The sequence below is a fragment of the Pithys albifrons genome, chromosome 4, assembly GCF_047495875.1.
Source record: "Pithys albifrons albifrons isolate INPA30051 chromosome 4, PitAlb_v1, whole genome shotgun sequence".
Taxonomy (NCBI): Eukaryota; Metazoa; Chordata; class Aves; order Passeriformes; family Thamnophilidae; genus Pithys; species Pithys albifrons.
In genome coordinates, this window is record NC_092461.1 from 4,122,217 (window position 1) to 4,143,979 (window position 21,763).

A 21,763-nucleotide genomic window follows, 5' to 3' on the forward strand; every position below is an offset into this window, starting at 1 on the left:
AGATAAATTGTTATGAATGTTCATCCCCAAGAAAGCAGGAAGGCAGCCAAGAGTTATTTCACTACAGAACAATAACATTTCACACTCATTCTGTAGTCTAAAGTATAAGCACGAGAAATAACCAGTAATTACACCATATTTCATTAACATTGACATTTTATATTTGAAAACAGACAGCTCAGGACATTCTTTCTGCACTAATGACTTTTGTCATATTGCAAAAACTTACAAACTTTAAGGCTGATTCTGAAGGCACTTACATGCCTAGCTCTGAGTATTACTGTCAGTAGTCCCAATGTATTACTGTCACTAGTCCCAATGAAACCAATTAGTTGACTCAGAGTAATTAAGCATTAAAACTAATTATACCTGTTACTGAGAATTAGGTTCTGTCTTTTTACTGAATTTTACAGCAAAGAAGTCTGAACCAGGTCGCAAGTTCGGACATTTTATCCAAAGTTTTGGAAAACTGTATTTTCCTTAAAGACCCGATTCCAAGAAACAAAACTATGGTTTACTGATGAAACAAGAAAAACAAAAGGATATTTCAGCATATCAGCTTGCAGGAATAAACTTGGTGTGTTAACCCAACAGGCTCATTGAGCAAAATGCAAACATAGAAGTAACTTCTTACTCAGGCAAATTCCACAGCATCACTTTTCTTGAAGAGCCAAGCAAACAAGCAGTACAGAAGCCTTAAAATCACACCCACTGCAGACAGTTGTGAGACACCAGGTCTGCATATTCTGATCCCAAAGCAACGAGACTCCTTCCTTCCTTCCTTCCTTCCTTCCTTCCTTCCTTCCTTCCTTCCTTCCTTCCTTCCTTCCTTCCTTCCTTCCTTCCTTCCTTCCTTCCTTCCTTCCTTCCTTCCTTCCTTCCTTCCTTCCTTCCTTCCTTCCTTCCTTCCTTCCTTCCTTCCTTCCTTCCTTCCTTCCTTCCTTCCTTCCTTCCTTCCTCCTTCCCTCCTTCCCTCCTTCCCTCCTTCCCTCCTTCCCTTCCTTCCTTCCTTCCTTCCTTCCTTCCTTCCTTCCTTCCTTCCTTCCTTCCTTCCTTCCTTCCTTCCTTCCTTCCTTCCTTCCTTCCTTCCTTCCTTCCTTCCTTCCTTCCTTCCTTCCTTCCTTCCTTCCTTCCTTCCTTCCTTCCTTCCTTCCTTCCTTCCTTCCTTCCTTCCTTCCTTCCTTCCTTCCTTCCTTCCTTCCTTCCTTCCTTCCTTCCTTCCTTCCTTCCTTCCTTCCTTCCTTCCTTCCTTCCTTCCTTCCTTCCTTCCCTTCCTTCCTTCCTTCCTTCCTTCCCTCCTTCCTTCCTTCCCTCCTTCCTTCCCTCCTTCCTTCCCTCCTTCCTTCCCTCCTTCCCTCCTTCCTTCCTTCCTTCCCTCCTTCCTTCCCTCCTTCCCTCCTTCCTTCCCTCCCTCCTTCCCTCCCTCCTTCCCTCCCTCCTTCCCTCCCTCCTTCCCTCCTTCCTTCCTTCCTTCCTTCCTTCCTTCCTTCCTTCCTTCCTTCCTTCCTTCCTTCCTTCCTTCCTTCCTTCCTTCCTTCCTTCCTTCCTTCCTTCCTTCCTTCCTTCCTTCCTTCCTTCCTTCCTTCCTTCCTTCCTTCCTTCCTTCCTTCCTTCCTTCCTTCCTTCCCTCCTTCCTTCCTTCCCTCCTTCCTTCCTTCCTTCCCTCCTTCCCTCCTTCCTTCTGCCTCCTGACACAGTTGTTCCACAGCAGTGTTGGTGTCATTTACTGCAGGGGTATCAGCTGCCCCCTGACACAGAAAGGTGATGGATTTGTGCAGTGCCATTAGAATGGTTAAAAAAAACTTTCAGCTTTTAGAGAAATGGACCTTATATAATTTTCATCTAGCCAGTTCCATCATTTTGACTAACCATACTTTTCCTTTCAAATTGTCTTCAGTTATATTTGTTAACTAAAGGCTGCATCAACAATTCCTTTTGGATGGAAGGTGGGGAAGCAGAGGCATCTTTCCCCTTTAACAGGACTTGGACAACCTGAAAACTTATTCCCATCTGGCACTCAGTGAAGGTCATAGTCCTAAACCAAAGGTCTCCAAAGTCAAGTACAAGAGTTAAAACCTCAGTTGCTCTTAAGATCCATTCCCTCAAAACAGACTGTTTACCCTGTTGATACAGAGATGCTTTCAGCCACTTAGCCCTGGGAAGGGCTGGTTATCTCAAATGGGCTATCCTTGCCACATGGTGGGTGGCTTTCCCCTTGGATGTTCTTTTTTCCTGGTGTGTGTCCTCATGCTCCCAGCACTGGAAAACAGCCAGGAGATGAGTGACAGGCACACATCCCATCTCCAGCTGTACTCCAAATTAAGCAGCATTAAGCCTAACAGCCATCACTCACTTAAAGTACAGGCACAAGGTTTGGTGAGGCAATGCCTGATGGCAAAGGAGGACAGTTCCTCAGGCCCTTTTATAAAGGTATTAAAAAAATGCTTTACCAAACCCAGTGATTTGGCTTCCTAAGTATGACGGGATCTCCATGACAATAATCTGAGGGAGTGATTAGAGCATAGCAAGAAAGTGGAAATTTTCCAAGCATTCATTTTTTCCTAATCTTTCTCCAGAAAGAAATAAAACCTCCCACACATATTAGAAAGCCTACTACTGCATATTTATCTCTCCTCTGTTCTCCCAAGGCCAGTCTTTTCTATCTGAAATCTTAAAACCACCATAATTTGAAAGTATTTTAAAAAAAGACAAGCATGCCCTTCAGATTGCCCTTATTTCTTATCTGTGAGGTCCATATCACAGAATCCCAGATTATTCTGAGTTGGAAGGGACCCACAAGGATCATCGAGTCCAACTCTTCAGTCAATGGCCCACACAGGGGATTGAACCCACGACCTTGGCATTATTACAACCAAGTTTTAACCAACTGAGCTAATCTCAGGGTAGTTGAGATTCTTATATAATTTTAGAGACCATGTATTCATATGTCATGAAACTGTGCAGAGTATTTTATTATGGTTATACTCAAACATACACTGGATAAACAAGAATGAAACAACACAACTCCAAATGTGATAAGATTTCAATTGACTGCAGAAATGATTAACTGGGTTAGTGCACTAAATCATATGTGAGGATGACCAGGAGCAAACTCAGAAACTTCAAAACAGACTATTAAATCAAATGATGGGTTTTAAAGAAAATTAAAAATTAATGTGATGGAGATTTCCTGCAGAAAATCCAGCTAAGTCATTTCACTTTATTTTCACCTATTTACAATTTACCCACCTCAGTGAGCTGTATAAATATTCTTTCTTATTTCACACAGTGGCAACTTAAGTTCAAGAAGCCCTTCTTGATCACTGCAGAAAAATGTATCATATCCTTCCAGGCAAATCAACATGCATGAGGCTAATTCACTAACAACATTACACTAGAAAGGAAAATCATTCATTTTACTCTCAAAATTTTCTGCACAGCTCTAAAGCTCTTTAATGGAGTGAACACAGAGGTACAAACAGTGACAATAAGCCTACCATGAGGGCTGTAAGAAGCATCAGGGCCTAAATAGAGTGTGGAAGGTGCCAGGACAGTGAGATTCAGACTGGGAAAGTTCCTGTGTATTAAACCAACAGTCCCCCTTTGTGTCCTGGCTTTCCCTCACCAGCCCTGCAGGACAGAAACAGCCGACTGTGAACATTTCCCAGCTCACCAACATTTGTCTCAGCCATTCAGCAATTTCTGCCAGGATCCTCCTCCCTCTTTACACCCTGTGAATTAATTCTGCTTGCAGCAGCACTACCACAGGCTGACGTTACGGTTTTTGTCTCTCCCCGGTGTGATTTATTCGTCACTGCTTAAGAACAGCAAGCGGTACAAAGTTCAATTGCCTTTATAGACACAAGGACCTTTCTCCTGTACACATGGCAAAATTATGCAGAGCCACTCAGTCCTTTCCCTCCCAGCTTTGCTTTCCCAGAACACATTCCAGGAGAACACGTGGCTCTGTACCACAAAGAGATAAAACAGACCTTTCATCACTGAAAGGGAGCAGAGAACCCTGGCTGAAGTCAACAAACAACTTAAATCACTTGAGGATCCAGCTACTTCAGTGAGATTGCTGAGTGACTTCAACACCCTAAAATTCTGTGCTACACTTCAGGGCCACGTGAGAGAGCTGGGCTCCACAGCCAACACAGGATGCACCACCTCTGTCAAGTCCCATCTGTCACTACCTCTCTCCCTCTCTGTCATCAGAGCTCAGCTCCTGCATTTCTCTGGCCACTCCTCTGGCTTCTGTTCACCACTGGTAGGCACTTTAAGTCAGGGTGGGAGGGATTTATTCACATTCAAAAGCTTCCCTCCTCTCATTTCACAGCATGGAAGCTAAATATATTCTTTCTAAAGGAACACCCTCTCTTTGCTGAGCCCTTCTACAGCTACTGCAGGAATTCTGGACTTACACCTTCTCCAAGGCATTGGCCTGCATTCTCCATGAGTCTCCACTGCCAGGTTAAATAAGTAGACAATCACACTTGTTCAAATGAATGCTGACATTTGGTGAACTCCCTGAACGATTGTGGAGCTGAGATAAAGACAACTTCTTGCATCACTTAACACGAAGTCAGTCTGCTAGAATCAGCTTTGCACAGGACTGCAGTGCAAAGCTTACTCTTTTTTGGCTGCAAATGAGTAAGATATCTGCCTGTATATAGAAATACCTTCAATAATGACTAGCACTTGAAGAGCTAAAAGAGAATCTGACAAGATCAGCTTAATGTGGTAGTTCCCCCAATGAAATTTTGACAGGGATTCCCCAAACAGCTGCATGAAGGGTGAGGCAGAAGAAAAGCTCACACATCCTGGATCATTTAGTGAGTTTTTAAGTGGTCTATTTCCTTATCAGGAATTCTCCTCTGTCAATTTATCAAGCTTCAAAGCTACCTACCATGCATTGCCATTTTAAAAGTACAGTATTTTGCAAAAGGAAGAATAGAAACCAGTCAAAACCTGTAATAGGTCAAAATCTATTAAAAAAAACACTTTAACTTGTCAGCTGGCAGAGGAAAGGGATTATGTTATTGAACAACTGTCACAGATGGAGGCCCAAGTTTTCAGAAGTAATTTTGGATTAGCTTTTAGATGTCTGAATCAGAAGGTCAGAAAGACAATTTGAAAACTGCTTTTAAGAAGATGCATATGAAAAGCCAAAGATGGATGTTAAGAGATGAAGCAATGCCAGACTGCTAATGATAATAAAGAAAACAAAAGACAACCACTCAAAAGTGAGAGCACATTCCACATTCCTCTAGTGTTGCACTGCGGGAAGTTGTTCAGAAAATTAAAAATTAATTTCTGTATGCAGACTGATTTAGTATCAAATATGCAAAAAGAATTTATAATGGTCTATGGTTTTACAGTGTTACGTAGCTACATTAATTTTTGCAGAAGAGGTACTTTTAATCCTTGGGGAAGAATTATCCTCTTGATATGAGCACATAACTCAGATTAATAGGATTTGCATATGTATAATAGTAGGAAGAATAGCCTTGAGTTTGGAAAATAACTTGCTATTTTAATCAGTTTGGGAACACCAGCAAAAAAACCCCTTACCAGCAACAACTAATCGAACAGCATTTGCCAACTCATGCTAGGTAATAATTGTGAGTTAATTAATCAATACTAGAAACAAACATAATAAACTGGTATGTTTTGGAAAATCAAACAAAGCACAGCTGTTAATACAATCAAAGTACAAGGGGAGGTAGAATCTGCACTGTTAATCACTTACAAATCCTGGGTGTTTTTAAAAAAACCCAGACCAAATATGTGCTGTACCCAAATTGTGTAATTGACTCTGTGTATGCAGCCTCTCAGTTTTCAACAATACAGATAACAGCACTAATGGTATAATTATAACTTACAGCTGAAGTAGATAAAAACCTGATAGTTCTTAACTCGTGGTTGTAATTAAGAGTGGAGAAGAGCAGCATTCACTGCATCTGGTTACGGTTCATTAATAAAAGTGGATTTTAAGTTCCAACAGAGCAAACCAGCTGCATGTGCAGCCAAGCTCTGACCATGTCCTGACAGAAGACAATGACTGGGGAACGCAGCTTGACTCGGAGCAGCTGTAGGAAAGCAGCTCTGTAAGCAGTGCTTGAGCAGCAGCTGTAGATGTGGAATGCACTAAATGGAAAGCAGGAGATAAGCATGCAAGGAAGAGGTTCTTTCCTGCGCCCCAAGCATCACTTTAGCTCCGACTGCATCCGTGGGTTGAAGAAACAGCTTTACTTCCTTCCTACCGCCTTCCCCCTGCGCAGGCAAAGAGATACACCCCCCGCTATGCACACACGTGCGCCTCCAACCCACGGACAGCGGGGGGGAACAGGGCAAGGCGGGACTCGCAGCCTCCACCCCCGGCGCAGCGGCTTCAGCACCGGGGGCAGCGGACAGCGCCCTCGGGCTCCGAGCTCGGGCCCCTCCGCCCGCAGGGCACCGGGGCACCGGCAGCGACCTGGCACCCTCCCGGGCACAGCAGCGACGACACCAGCAAGGAAGCTGCAAATGGGCACCTGGTGGGTTTAGAAACAGGGTGGTATCTTCCACCATGCATAGAGCTAAAAAAATAAATGCAAGAACGCTGTGTCTCATAACCAATTAAGATTCAAAAGGAAACCCTGAGTCAGGTGGCATAATAAGTATGAGCAAAAGTAGCTGAGCACATTTTCTAATGGTTTTTTCCTCAGACTAGAGAGTTCTCAAACCCAGGCAGCTTGGTTTGTGCTTCCTGAGCAAGCAGAAGCGTAAATCCAACAGCTCACAAATGAAGTGGGTACCAGTGGCACGTTTCACTTGCTTTTTGGCTCACTCACTCAATATTGGTTGCTAAGCAATCTTTTTTTAACTGTTTTTTTTTTTTTTAGAGCTGCAAACTATTCACTACCAGATGGATTAATGAAAACACACACTTGCACGACTTACAACATTTTTCATTTGTATTTCTTGATACACCAGTAGTGTTTCTTTTCATTATTTCTTTTTATGGAATTCCATTCCCAGGTTTGCAAGTAAAGACACAAATTATAGAGAGCCAGGGGGAGGGGAGGAACAGAAAGAAGATAAGTGTAATTATCAAATTCTTTGGTGGATTGCAGGAAAGAGGTACCTAGAGGCTTGCACATCCTCTGGGACTTGTAGTAAAGTCAGTATGTCTAGCTCAGCATAGAGATGTGAGGCACCAGGTGACCTGAAGGTGCCTTGCTCTTAACTGGTTTATATATTTATAATTACATGTCATAACGTTACCTGTGAGAACACAAGTCAACCCAGGGTTATTTCAGCAGCCAAATAACCATACATATCCTTTTCTTTTTACACCTTATGCACAGTGATGTTGTTTCTGTTTTCACTCTCAGTTCTTTATAGAGCTGAAACCTGGCATCTGGCATGGTCTTCCAGCCTGTGCCCCAAAAATGCCACACAACTTACCTATGGTTTGATAATATTTAGAAGTCATGATGAGAGTGAAATAATGACCCGCCATACAACGTAACCAACTGTTCTGGCAATGGTAGAACCAAACTGCACATCAGCCATTACCAAGGGTGTAACTGCAGCAAGGGTAACAGGATGGGAAGGGGAATCTGTTCCACCCCCAAATGGAGAAGAAAATGCATCTCTGCCATCTCCCAATTTCTGTCAGCTGAAAGGGGGGAGTTGGGATGGGGGAGACCATAGCATGGCAAGCAGCAACTCGGAGGCAGCTCTTTTCCTTTTACAGCTGGCAGTGATCTGACAGGCTCAGCATCAAAGAATGTTACACAGTTGGGTCATTTTGTGTGCTACTGCTGGGACATGAGGGAGGCTGCAGTACTGCTGCCTACAGATCCTTTCTCACACTCCTCCCCTTCCCAAACAGAGGAAGTCTGGTTTGGTGCACAGGACCAACAGAAAGAACTTTCTTTTCCTTTGTTTTTGAGAGCAAGTAACCTCTGGTGTAGTTTGCTGTTGACAGAGCCCATAAGGAAAGAAAAGGTCAGGGAAAGAGGGAAAGCCACAGGCCTAGTAGGAAAGAAACAGGATAGTTTCATCATGTGCAGGATGAACTGAAGGTGACAGCTGAAATCTCAAGGGAACCATGAGGAAGAGGTGGCAGAGAGGAAGGTGCAGCAGTGGAGAAAGGGGACGGGAAGGTCAGTTAGAGAACTGCGGGAGGTTCATGCCAGTAACAGGCAGGAGGAGGTGAATGTGTGGAGTTGGAGGTGTATTTGTAGAAAACATCAGGCTGTATACTCATTGAGAGTTCCAAAAGGCAACCCTGAGACAACGGGGAACCTCATGAGACTGAGAAAAATTGGACAACAGAGGTGCAAGTTTTCCTTCCACTTTTAAGGCACAAACCCATCAGGGGACGAAGGCAAAGAGCGAGACAGGGAGAGACCGGTAAAACGCCAAGGGCAGCATCTCCAGGGGGTACAGCATAAGAACCTGGCGACAAGGGACAGAGCAGAAGCGTTCTGGGGATGCGGCACGATGCTCTGCGGGTCGAGAGGGCGGCGCAGCGGGACAGGGGCTGAACAGCGAAGGGCTCAGCCAGGTGAGAGTGCGGGGCAGGGGCAGCCGGGGGAGGCCGGCGAGGTGCGAAGGCACCTGGGCAGGGCCGGGCGGCGGTGTCCGAGCATCCCGCGGGCGCTGCCGGGGGAGGAGGGCGGGGGCGGCCCCTTCCCTCCCCGTGTCCCCCGCCGCCGGCCGGGCCGTGCCGTGCCGTGCCGTGCCGTGCCCGCTCTCACCTGTGTCGAGGTTGAAGGAGATGCGGGCCTCGGCGAGGTAGGGGGTGTCGCTCTTGGAGCGGACGCGGCGGATGGGTCTGCGGTCGATGTCCTCCTCGGAAGATGCCGCCATTAATGTGGGCACGGTGAGCAGCGTGGCCCGGCGAGCTGGCGAAGGCGAGCGGCGGCGTGGGGCGGCCGGGCAAGGAGGGGCAGAGAGGGGCACAGAGGGGCAGGGAGGAGGGAGACAGGCGCGGGCAGGGGGAGGGGAGGACGGGGAAGGAGAGAGGGAAAGGGAGAAAGGAGCGCAGGGAGGGAGGGGGAGACACAGGGAAAACCCGTCAAGGATCTGCGGACGGGAGCGGCCGCTGCCGCCCTGCCCGCTGCCCCTGCCCGCCGCCGCTCCGGGGACACGGAGCCGTGACCCCTGGCCCTGGCCCCGGCGGAGGGGACATCCCGCCCCCAGGGGAGGGTCTCGGCGGGGGTGACTCCCAGCAGGTGCCACACGCTGCCAGTGAGCCCGGCTGGCCGCGCTGCTACCCGGATGGCTCTCTCCTAGCCTGCGGCATCCCAAACCTCACAGCACGGCTGGACCAAGACTCGGTGGGATGTCTAGTGGTGCATCCCTTCAGGTCCTTCCTCTCCTTCCTTGGGCAAACCCAGAATGTGAAGCGGAATGGTGCACCACGCCTTGGCAGCTTAAGATGCCAAGGGGACTCAGGAGGTCACACAGCGTTTAAAACCGACCATCACTTAAAACCCGGGACTCGTATTCATAAGTCACTTTGGCAGGTCTTTGAGAAAAATGTGACCAAAGGCAAAAATCAGTGACTCTGCTCTCCGTCTGCAACTGGAGACTGTTTTGTGACATCTCTGCTTCTCTGTTTAGTAATCAGGTCTTTATGTTGATGTTCTTACTCTGTGGTTTGTAGGCTGCCTGCTACATTGGGACTTCAATTTCAGTTGGGGCCACTAGTTGTTAATGTAAATAATTTAAAAGGCTGTTTTGAAACAAAATATGAGGGTTGCACAAAAGGGCTACATAGAGTGAGAGTTAAAATTCATAGAATCATAGAAAATATGCTAAGTTGGAAGGGGCCCATCAGGATCATAGAGTCCAACTGCTGGCCCTTTGCAGGACACCCCAAAGGTCACGCCATGTGCCTGAGAGCATTGGCTGAATGACTCTTGAACTCAGACAGACTTTGTGCTGTGAACACTTCCCTGGGGAGCCTGTTCCAGTGCCCAGCCACCCTTTGGGGGAGAAACCCTTTCCTGATACATGCCTGGGAGTGTAATACTTTGTCCCATGTAATTCAGTTGGTTTTATTTAAAAAACCCCACCAGTCTGCTTAAACTCACTAAGTTTTCAGTACTTCCAAACTCTTTTGTTTTGGTCAACCTCAATGAGGAAAAAAGACCAAGGAAGGAATGTTGCTGAGGCTCAGGAATTCTGAGGGCAGCAATAGTAGTATTAGCTGGTCTGAATTTTGACAGCTCTCTTACTCATTCCTGCAGAACCAAGAGTTTTCTGTTACACTTTTGCCAATTAATCCTATAGATGTTTTGGGACATCTTTTTGGATGTTCTTCCATGGTTGTAACATTAGCTAAGTCTGCTGTTAGCTCTAATCCCTTCATAAATGTTTGCAAGAACTTTCATGTTTCTGGATACCTGGAGTGGGTAAGATACGTTTTGTTTGAAAAGCTGTTCTATTTTGCCTTGATCTCACTGGAAAAATTTAGTTAGTACTTGCAAGAGAATTTTGAAAAGAATCCCTGTTCATACATAGGAAGGTTCTTGTAGTTAGACAGCCATAACACCTTTGGATATCTGGTGAACCAGCATATCACTTGTGAAGGAGGAAGCACCATCTGGTCCACCTGCACCTCAAAAAAAGTCTTTAATTAACATCATATGCTGTTTGGGGAAGGTGTGGTCTTACCATTATCAAGGTTGAAGCAGATCCTGGCTTCTTCCAAGTAAGGGGTGTCACTCTTAGAGCGGAGTCTTCTGATGGGTCTCCGATCAATGTCATCCTCAGAGGTTGCTGTCACCAGGGTGGGCACGGTGAGAAGAGTTGCCCGACGAGCTGGTAAGAAAGCACAAATGAAGAGGGGAATAGCAAGAGGGAGAAAAATAAAAGAGAGAAGAAAAGAGAAAGAAAATTACTCAGTGGAAGGGAGGATCCATAGCAGGCTGTTTGCTGGGAGGTTCTTGCCTCGTGTGTTGCAGAATTTAAGGGCTGCACCGAATGATGCCAAGAAAAGATTGCTGCCTTGTGTGCCCCAAAGACACAAGTTGTAGCTCTGTTGCTGCCAGAGATTGCATGTTCAAAGTTCCTAGTTTTGCAGCTTAAATCACTTTTTTCTCAACTTCCCAATAGCTGCAGTCTCCCTTTTCCTGAATGCTCTTTCTGAGGCTGTGATGCCTGAGCAGTGGAAGTATTTAAGTGGTCATTTAATTTGCAAAAATCAGTAGAAGCTGTGCTTGGAACACATGCCAGGATGCCTACACTGACTATTCCAAAATTCAGTTTCTTGTTGTCTTGACTTCAGCACTCAAAATAAACAGCTACTTTTTGCTACTTTCTGTCTTGTTTTCTTAGTTATGAAACAGAAAGATCATCACTTTCTTTCAGTAGGAATTTTGAGAAGATATAAATACATTAATATTGCAAAGTATTCATACACTTTAGTGAAGCTCATGAGGAAATTAAGAGTTCTGTCTTCTGAACAGGGTTTGAATGGCTTGGGGCCATGCATTCAAGGAGGAGAAAGCAAAATATTTGATACTGGCTCATTAAGTGAGCACTGCCCACTTCATGCACTGTTGAAGCAAATGGTAGGATAGTAAAAAATTACTGTGTCATCATGCAATTAGAAGCTGTACTATAATACATATGGATAAGGGAACTGAATTAATGTTGCAGAGGCTATCTTCATTTTGGCACTGCCTAAATATTTAGCACTGGACTTTACAGCCTTGCTAATGTCCCTTTAATGTAGGTGTTTTTTATGTGCAATGTAATTATGAGTGGCTGTTGAATGCTTTGGGCGCTGAGCCTGTAAATTACAAGTCACAAACAGAAGAGCCTCTATAAATATATCCGCCTCAACTCCCTCTCTGAGTAGATAAAGATTATCACAAATGCTAGATGGGATCTGGCTGATCACTGAAAGCATGAGCACCATGCACAAGTACTTTCTCAATGTGTTTCTTCTCCCTCCACCTCATCCATAACTGGAAAGAGAATTTCAGCTGGAAAGCTCATCCCTGCCCTTAGTGGGGGACTATTACCTCTCATGTGTGACCCTGTAAGAGCCAAGGAGCCTAAACCCTGCATGTTTTTTTGCTCCTTGGACACTATCTGGCATAACAGTCTTTATCTTAGAGCTTTTGTAAAGCAACACGCTTCAAATAACTAAAAATGAACTGTATTTTCCCACTGGGATTGGAGAGCATGACTGATGGTGACTAAGAGCATATTCTGCAACCTACCAACTGTGATTCTTTCTTTTAAAAGTTTTTTTAGAGTTTCAAGTAAAACCTGTCAATCAGAAGCCTTCATATGCTTAAAACCTGACTTAGGTGTTAGGTATGATAGCATATAATTACTATGAGTTAACAAAAGCTGTCATGCTCTATTTTTCAATTTGCAGCATTATGTAGTTTACTAAACAAGTAAATCTGCACTGCTGAAAGCAGAGCTTATTTCTGGTCTAACTTACTTGTTTTCTGTTTTGAAATAGATTTCTTTCAAGTTTTTGCTGATTTCTACCCTAGCATTTGAATTTGAAGGAAATGTAAAGGGCAAGAGTTGAAATTGATTTAATGGGGTCAACTATTTAGATTAAGCTAAAGTAAACACTGTAAGGAGGCTGTAAACCATTACTCCCTTGTAATGGGGAAATACAGAAATCAAGATAAAAGAGAGTGGAAAATTTCTGCTGTGGAATATTTTGTGTACTGCATCATCAAATTTACACTTAAGCAAGATGTATCTGTACACAAAACCAGCATTGTAAAAATCATCTCATAAAGCAATGGTGTAAATGATTTGTCTTTTAGAACTGTAGTTAAAGTCAGTGAAAGAGCTCCCATGCATTTCAGGTTTAGCTGGATCACAGCACAGGAATCTATTTGAAAAAAAAAAAACCAAACACCCAGCACCAAATTGCACACATATTTATAGTAAACAGAGAATCAGAGAAGGCTTTTCCATATCATTGTTTAAAAATCATTTTTACCTTTTGGGTCAAAATATTGGGATCTGGCTTGTATTCATTTTGACTAGAGGTAGGAGGATGCTAGAAAATGTTTCTTGGAGTAATCATTATGTATTTCTTTGACAACCATGATTATCTCCCCTTTGTGTGTGGTACCGAAAGGAGTTTTCAGGAATGACTGGGTATTCTAAGTAAACATTGAAAACATTTCAGACTGAGCTGATAAGCACTAAAACATTTTGCAATAAAAACTCAAGATCAATTCTTATGCAGCCACAGAACTGGAAAGTAGAGCTGATCACATTCTGATCCCAATAGAGTGACTCTAAATGTTTATGCTTGCTATGAATATACTCTTTCCCTGACCATAATCCATAGCAGTCCTTATTTCAAGAATGACTTGCCATACATTTTTTTAGTAAAGCTGTCAATATTTGCCCAATATGACCATGGGATCCATCATAGATAATCCACCACTATCCCTCACTTCAGCTGTTCTTAAACCAGCTCAGTCCCTGAGACACATTTTTAGTAGAAAATTTTTCAGGAAAATTAGAGAATGTCCTCTGGAATGCCTTGGAGCAATGGAGTGACATTGCAATACACACCAAGGGGCCACTTATGCTGCAAAAGGGTTTGAGATCAGTGTCCAAACCCTCCTTTAAAGCAGCCACTGTAACAGCAGACAGAACACAAACCAGCCATTCTCTCAAATTCCTTCATTCTCTTTGCATCATTCCCCACAGGGTTGTGCCACAACTGGTACATTGTGGCAACCTCCTGTCTGGTTTTTGTTAGAAAGGGAAAAAGCTGTTTATGGAGAAAAGAATATATAAAAATATAAATGCTGTAATATACATCATATGACACCTTAGAACTGATTGTATATAATCTCCTATTTGTTGTCTCAAAATATTGTGTTATTGAAGTACAACACAAGCATGTGTTTGGGAGAAGGGACTGTAAAATATGTAAATTTGTGTATTGCATGTTCAGAGACATTTTGAACATATAATTTCAATATATTTAGTTAAATCTGCAGCTGGTCCAACTTTTGAGCGCTGTTGGAAATTACTGAAAACATGGGGGGTGGTTTGCAAAGACTTTTTGATGGCTTCCAATTTTTGCCATTAAAACCCTTGTCCATATATTTTAATAAAAATATTACTACTAATTTTTTTTGCTAAGAACCACCTCTGTGTTTTGAAGAGTCATAATATCAGTCTTTTTTAAAGATAGATTTATTTATTTATTTTAAAGAGCGTTGTTTAGAAAAAATTATGGACATTTTTATTCGGAAAAATTTCAGAAGTGAAACAGCATCTTCCTAAAAATGAATTGGAGAAAACATTAAATATTCCTCCAAATTTTTCCATCCCCTTTTATCAATCAGGTTAATATTAATTTTTTGGTTTAAATTTCTCATTGGTGACACGGGTGCCTTGGTCATTTTTGACTCAGTGTGGTCAATAGAAACTCTGATTTTCATAGCAGATTTTGACCTCGAAATGGCAAAAACTTTTGAAACATCATGATTTTAATCTTCATACAAGCAAAGTGCTAAAATGTTTATTCTTGGAGATGTGTAGACCCAGATTCGTTGGAAAGGATGTTTCTGACACATATAACCATAAGCAACTTGAACTGACATTGAAATAGCCATAAGGCCATGCTGTTTTATATCAGAAATCTTTGAAGCTTTTTTGAGCAAAACTTGGTATCTCAGGGCAAATTTTGAACAACTTTGTGGAATATCTATGAAAATACCTGAATTGCAGTGTTGCTATTGCTGATTGAATTGGATTCTTCTTTTTGGCTACTTTTTTCACCAGAGAAACAAATGAACTTCTTAGTTCTCCTCCTTTGTACTCCTGAGGAGATGGCTCACCATGGTGTAACATAGATAATGAATGCAGAATTGTATTTTTGGCTAAATGGAAGCTTGAAAAACATGAGTTCAGATACATTTTGATGCATCTAGCACATGATATTCCATCTGAGCTAAAAAAATGATCTATTAGATTGTGAATATTCTTCCTTAAAGACAGTCCGGGCAATGGGTCCAATTGGGTGTTTACCAGGGAAAAAAATCTTTTGGTCTGATTTAATGCCAGTTCACTTTATCAGCTGCATTTAAAACAAGATAAAAGGACAAAATTTGAAGGATTAGATTTGGGAAATGGCAGGAGAGGCAGAGAGAGAAAACGTGGAGAGGACATAAATTGTCATTTATGAAGAGTGATTTATGGGCTTGTGTCTTGCAGATAAACACAGAAGCACATGCATATGGATTTCTCCATGGCTCTCAAGCAAAGCTGTTGAAATCCTTTTTTGATGGGCATTAGTAATCTGAAAGAGAACACTTAGAAACATCATAGTCAAGAACAGGCCTGAGGGTTGCAAACAATGGCACCCTGCAAAAGGATATCCACATTTAGTCCTGTGCTCATTCCACTGCTTGGGTAAGGCACAATATGCCTAACTAGCATTTTTTTTTGTACATTTTAGACAAAACATGCTTGTTCCTCTACCACTGTGTCCAAAGGCATAGGCTGTTCTGAAATTCTCAATAAGGGGATTATGCCAGAATAGATTGTGGAAAGCTGACCTTAAAAAGTTTAAAAACAAGGAAAAGGTTGATGTCGATCAGCTACTTAATGGGATTTAAAGGCAGGGAAGTTTTATCAGGAATTCAAATTTGCTGTTACTAATTATTCTGATATTGATGTTACTAATCTGTGAAGTAGTGACATCACATAAATAGAACTTTAAAATCATGTTAATTTATAGGATGGATTAATCATAAAATTTAGGTGGATAGAGGAACATCCGTGGTGAAATCACTTTGGATTAGGATCTGGGGATACTGCAGCAATATGTTTTTATAAAAGACTGGACCTAATTTAATATGTAAATGCAGAAGAGAAGTAGCACTGAGAAGTCAGCAGTGACTAAAGTCAAACATCTAGAATGAATCAGCACTGCCTGAATTAAAATGAATGAGCAAAAATAAAGCAGAGTGAAATAAATGTATTGTGGAGACCGAGGAAAATGTGAAATTAAAACTATATTTGAGAGTATTTTCTTAAACCTGCAAAACTTATTAAGAAAAATGATCTCCTGAAAACTTTTGAGCAAGCATCCCCTATGTGTCTATACAATCTTGTGCAGCTGGTACCCTTGGCCATATGTACTGTATTTTTTCTGCTTTACATGTTTTATTCACTCCTTACATTCATCAAGTAAATTTCAGGAATGTCCCAGCCAGTAAAAGCATGGATATTTAACTTATCTATAGATACAAAGGATAGTTCAAGATAAGCCTTCAAGAGAGTTTTGTTCAGTTATTTAAATATGCACAGTGTATCTTGTCAAATGGCCTGGCAAGCAACTTCAAGGTATGTAGGAGCATTTTGAAAGTAATTAATGCAGTTAATTTGAAGCTGGTGTGCCCTGCTGATGCAAAAGGATGCAAGACTAGAGAAGTGGATGCACAGCTCTCCAGGAAATTAAAAATTATTTTATCCTTGAGTCAGAAGTCGTGTGAGAGTTGAACCCAGACTCCCATCAGGGACAGGAGAGTCCCATTGTGGTATAAAGGTGGACATTTGCAGCCCAGAATGGCATCCTGACAACACAACGTCCAGTCCATCAGGTTGTGGTGTGGGGTTGCTACAGGCACCAGGATAGAGGGTGAGTCTTGGGAACCCTTCCATTGGACTTAGGGCTGCAGGAAAGTGCTCTGCATGCCTGTGATGGGAAACTCTCCCTTTGTGGTGGTACCTAAAGTCTTCACTCATAATGTACTGGGCAGAAGCCATTTAGCTCTCTTATAGTTCATCCAGGGCCTCAACCCCCTGTACACAATGGGAGTGAGGGGTTCCTCATTTCTTAATCCTGAACAAGCCTAGATGAGAGTTAGGTGCCAACAGCTAGGGCACTCCCTGCACACAGGTTGGCCATGCTCAAGGCAGACTCTCTGGCATAGTGCAGTTTTGTGAGTGGCTTGACAAGCCCTGATCAGCTTTTGAGCTTCTTGAGAAAGCAGCAAGAACCCTCAGCAGCTGCTCCCTCCCTGCTTTTGGAGTTACTGCAGCCTTTGCCCATTTGCTGAGCCAAGTGTGCCTGGGGCTAGCTATGTCCTCCCTGACCCACAGCCAGACTGCTGCTGCCTTCCTCTCCTGTTCAGTCTCATACCTGCCTCACCACCATGGGCTTGTCTGATGATCTGGACCCTTGGCTGAACCTGGTGACTGGCACCGAACCAGCTTCTGCACTGCAGTGCTTTACCTCTCATGGGCTGCTGCCTCTGCCCCTTTTGCTGCCTTTGGGCTTACCCTCCCTTATGGACCAACTCATTTCTGCTGCTCCTCAGTGCCTGCCTGCTCAGCTGTGTCAAATATGAGGTGATTCTTTGCATGCCCCAAAGTAGAATTTCAAGATCAAAGCTGATGTCTCTCCAAAGTAGGCTGCAGCCAAGGGATCTGCACATTTACAGCTTTGCATTACAGCTTGACCTGTTTTGAGGGAGTTACTCCCTTTTCTGAATTAGGTCCTATCTTGCCTGTCAGTATGTGATTCCTGAAGGCAAACAAATGCCATCAGCACAGGCATCTTTCACTCCATTTCACTGTCTGGGCTTCCATAATCAGTAGAAAGGCAAGATTTATAGTAACCCAAGCAAGATGTGCAAGGTGAACCCTGCTCTTAAAATGATTGTTTCTCTCAACTGATACATGGCAAGCTAGTCAGAACTCTTAGATGGAAACATCTTCACTGAGGACACCTATGGGATAAATGAGCTGAATCCTATTCCAGGCCCCATTATATACTTTCAGCCCTTGCAGCTGAAGGCCATGATAGATTTGTATTTATAATACAACAGTTGCAGCCAAAAGTAACCAGTATCTTCCACGGGCTTCAAAGGGAGAAGGCTTTTTTGAAAATTAAACTCTGGCTTCATGCTCAGATTTCAGATTCAGGCTTTCCTAGGGCAAGGGGCTGGATCCAGGGGATCACAGTCCTTTCTTTCCTGTTTCTGATTTGCAGATGCGTCACCAGGCATTACGCACTTGGCAAGGACACCTCACCAGCTCCCAGATTCCAACATACGGCTACAGAAGAGACAGTTAGGGAGGGCTGCAGAGCTTAGGATATTTCTGGCTTGTGTTTAAGGACTAGAGCCAGCTGGCTTCATTTACCAAGTCTTCTAAATCTAGCTAATCCTACTGCCAGATCCAGCTTTTGTGACTTTTCCATGCCTCCTGCTTCACTTTCCTTGGAGGAAACAGGGAACAGCTGTTTGAGCAGCAGATACAGCCTGCATGGCCAAACATTCTCTGTTCTGCTCTCAGCCCATCAAAGTGAGGTGATGGCTGCTCCTGCAGAGAGGATGGAAGAGGTGGCAGCTGATAAGGTAACACCTCTCTCCTCCTACCCTACAACAGCAAAGGCAGTTCTGCAGTTTTCTGCAGGAGTAGGGACAAGGTGTGGGTGTTAGTGCAGGCAGCAGGGGATAGAGAACCACTTGGTTAGTTGCTGGAGGACAAGGTCCTCTTTCAGTCTATTTGCTGAGGTCAGAGTATCCTGCATTCAACTACACAAGACTCGAGTTCAGCTGGGATTTGATATCGTCATCTGTCAATGCCATCATGGCTCTTTGAGTTCCTTCCCAACATTTTGTAGTCCTATTCCTTTCTTTCTCTTCCACCCACCAGGAGTGAGCACAGATAAGAATGAGTGCTTTACAGCTGCTATTTGTGACATTGTCATTATTGTGAAAACATTGGAGCTTTTTTCCTGATCTGAAAAATTAAAAGGCAGAAATCTTCAAATCTTACAGAAGGAATTAAGTGGGTCATAACCCTCCATCCCACAGTTTGTAAACAGAGCACTTTGTAATGCAATAACTAATAGTATAAGTAATAATAATACATATAATATGTTCTGATGTTGTTTCTAATGTGGTCTTCTTGCACTCAATTCTGTCATAATGCAGTTTTAATGCACACCAAGTGTTTGATAGTGTGATTTGCTAATAGCATCATGTTATTACATTAACATCAAGTACTTGTGATCCCATTAGATAGATCTGGTGACTTTTTCTTCCAGACCTTTTATTCAGTTCCATACTAGCTACTTGAGCTATGCTATTTATGGTGGATGAGTGCCTCACATTCAGTGTATTTTTGGGAGGGGTTCAGAAAGTTAAAGCTAACACAGCCTGTTTGTCGGGAAGTGAATAAGGAAAGAAATGCATCAGTTTTGCCCGTGGTTGGGAAGTTGTGCCATCATCTCATCTAGAAATGCCAGCTCTTTGGAAGAGAGCCTTAAAATTTGGCATAAGGTACAAGGACAAGAGGAGTTAGCAGAGCTGTACAGGCACCATCAATGCACACTCAATAGGGTTGAGTTCCTTGTTCTGCACAGGGGGTAAAATAGCTGAGAGAAAGGGGATATTACCAGCAAGAAGTCTGGGACTAAGGATGGTGATAAAGGCACTTGCTTCAGGAAACCTTGATGATGAAATTCTTCTGGACACTCATCATTTGGTCTGCTGAAGCCATCTCTGTTACTTCAGAGAGATTCAGCAAAAGCCTTCTGAAACTTCTCTCTGCACAGGCCACTTTTTGTCTCTCACGTCCTGTTCTTCCCCTCAAGCGCCTCTCCTGTTGCCAGAGGGCTGCTGTGTTGCAGCACTTGAGAATGTAGAGCAGAAGTGTCATCACTTCTGTGCTCCAAGAGGTTTCCCTGCTGGCACCCAGTTTGTTGGAAAGCAGCTGACCTCAAGCACAGGGAGATGAAGAGAGGGGAGATTACTGAAGTTTAGGGAAGAGGTCTCACAAACGTGTGAGGTAAGAGATGTGAGGCACAGGAGCTGAGGAAAATGCAGTAAAGGGAGCAAAGAGAAGCGTGAAAAGTGGAAGGGGGCAGAGCAGAAGTGCAGCATGTCTTTTCTATCAATGTACTCTTTCCAGTTGTGGAGGTAATTAGGGTTTGAGACATTATGGTACACAGTGGAAGCATGGCATTGCTGACTTTCATAAAATATTCACAAGCAGAGGGACAAAAAAAGATCTCCAAGTCTCGGTGCTGGTTCCTATTTGTTGTGGCCAAGGGATAGAAGTCCACATGACAGATCTACAGGTCAACTCCCTGCTGAGGACTTTTGTATTGAGGAATACAGTTCTGCAAAATGGATTTGTCCCTCCTTTTGCATTTAATAAAAGGAAAATGATTATATTAAAACAAGGAATTAATCAGATGCTAAGGTTACAGTTTCAGTCATGTATCTAACTGATCAGTACAAGCACTTCTGTATGTGCTAACAATACAATTTTTTCAAGATAAGATAATGGTATTTTCCCTTGGCTGCTTGGAAATAGTTACAGTGAAGGTTGTCTGCACAATCCTTACTGGTCACCTTGTGCACATGACTTTAATAGTCTTTCATTGCATGAATTCCTTCTTCCACAGTTGCCTCTGTATGATGCACTGCACAGGGATGCTGTGGATAATTTTCTGTAGCTTGTAAAGCAGGAAGCTGTAGATTCCTGAATTTTAGGTTCTGTAGAATAGAAGGGGTTTGTTCTCAACAGATATAGAATAGTTAAGGTTGGAAGGAACCACAAGAGGTCATTGAAGATTTTGGTATAACTTTTGTAGCAATGCCCAGGTGTCCATTGCATTTTAGAGATGGAGAAAAAGCCACCAAAATCAGTCATTGCCCTCAGACAAATTTTTCCCCAATTTTGAGGTGCATGGTATTTGCTTCTGTTGTTCAATGCAGGAGGCTGTGCTGTGACAAAAAAAGGTTTTCTGCAACTGGCAAAATGTGTCACAACCACTGGGGGAGCAGCTGGGCAGCACAAGTTGGGCAGCAGCATCTCAGCTGAGCCAAAGGTTACAGGTGGCACTGCCCCCCATGTATCCTGGGATGGTGGCATCCCCTGGGTGGATTAGGTCCTGCTCTGGGAGAATGGCCTCCAGAGGGAAGGCTAAACTCTGTTGGCCAGACTTTGAATTTGATTAGCAGCTGATGAAATCAATGATGAAAGAAATATGTATCCCATTTTCAGAAAACAGGAGTATGTAAACCCAAAAATGGCTGTTAGAACTACTTGGCCTTTACAGACTTCTTCAATTTCATATGGTGTTTAAAGTTTAAGGAACAAAAACCCCCTTCTCTCTGAAATTGCAAGTTTTCTCCCAAAATAGAGCTGGTGAGAAAAATGTGAACTGAATTTACCGAAAATACCTCTATGTCGTGACCAAGCCTGAGCTCAATTAAAGCAACAAAGCTTGGTTACCCTTCCCCTGTCGCCCCTGCTGCTGCTCCATGGGGACCAGCCTTTCCCAGGGGATGCTGCAGAGCAGTGAGAGCCTGCTCTTTGCACTGTGTGGGGCACTGCCCCAGGGCTTCCCAAAAAACCCAGTTTTTCCTCTAGCACTGGGTAACAGCAGCTTATGATCCTGACAGCACTGAGAAACAAGGAAGAAGGGGAAGGGCACCCCAGGCTCACACAGCAAGCTGAGGGACATTGCTGTCCCCTCTGCATCTGTCCATTTGGGCTCTGTGACACCAGAGCCTGGATTGTGGCAGTTCTTTTTGCTCCATCTGCACACCCAACAGCTCTCATAGCTTTTCCTTGTACTTTGAGAGGGCAGATCAACCCCACCATTACTCTTGTAATCCCTTTTAGACCCCATGTGTTTTGAAGGCCTTTCCCTGTGCTCTCTCAACACTCTCAGCAGGTCAGTGACTGGCCCTTATCCGACCATACACATTTTAATTGTACAGTT

The 21,763-nt window shown here is 43.4% G+C and overlaps 1 protein-coding gene across 2 annotated transcripts in view; it reads right to left on the reverse strand.

The window, feature by feature from the left end:
* Nucleotides 1-21,763, reverse strand: part of PHACTR1 (phosphatase and actin regulator 1) — a 271,226-nt gene that overhangs the window by 248,049 nt on the left and 1,414 nt on the right. For both annotated transcript variants that reach the window (XM_071553248.1, XM_071553246.1), the window contains exons 3-4: nucleotides 10,678-10,824; nucleotides 8,754-8,900 (exon numbers count right to left, since the gene is read on the reverse strand). In XM_071553248.1, the coding sequence (XP_071409349.1) occupies nucleotides 8,754-8,900; nucleotides 10,678-10,824 (294 nt within the window). The remainder of the gene's footprint in view (nucleotides 1-8,753; nucleotides 8,901-10,677; nucleotides 10,825-21,763) is intronic.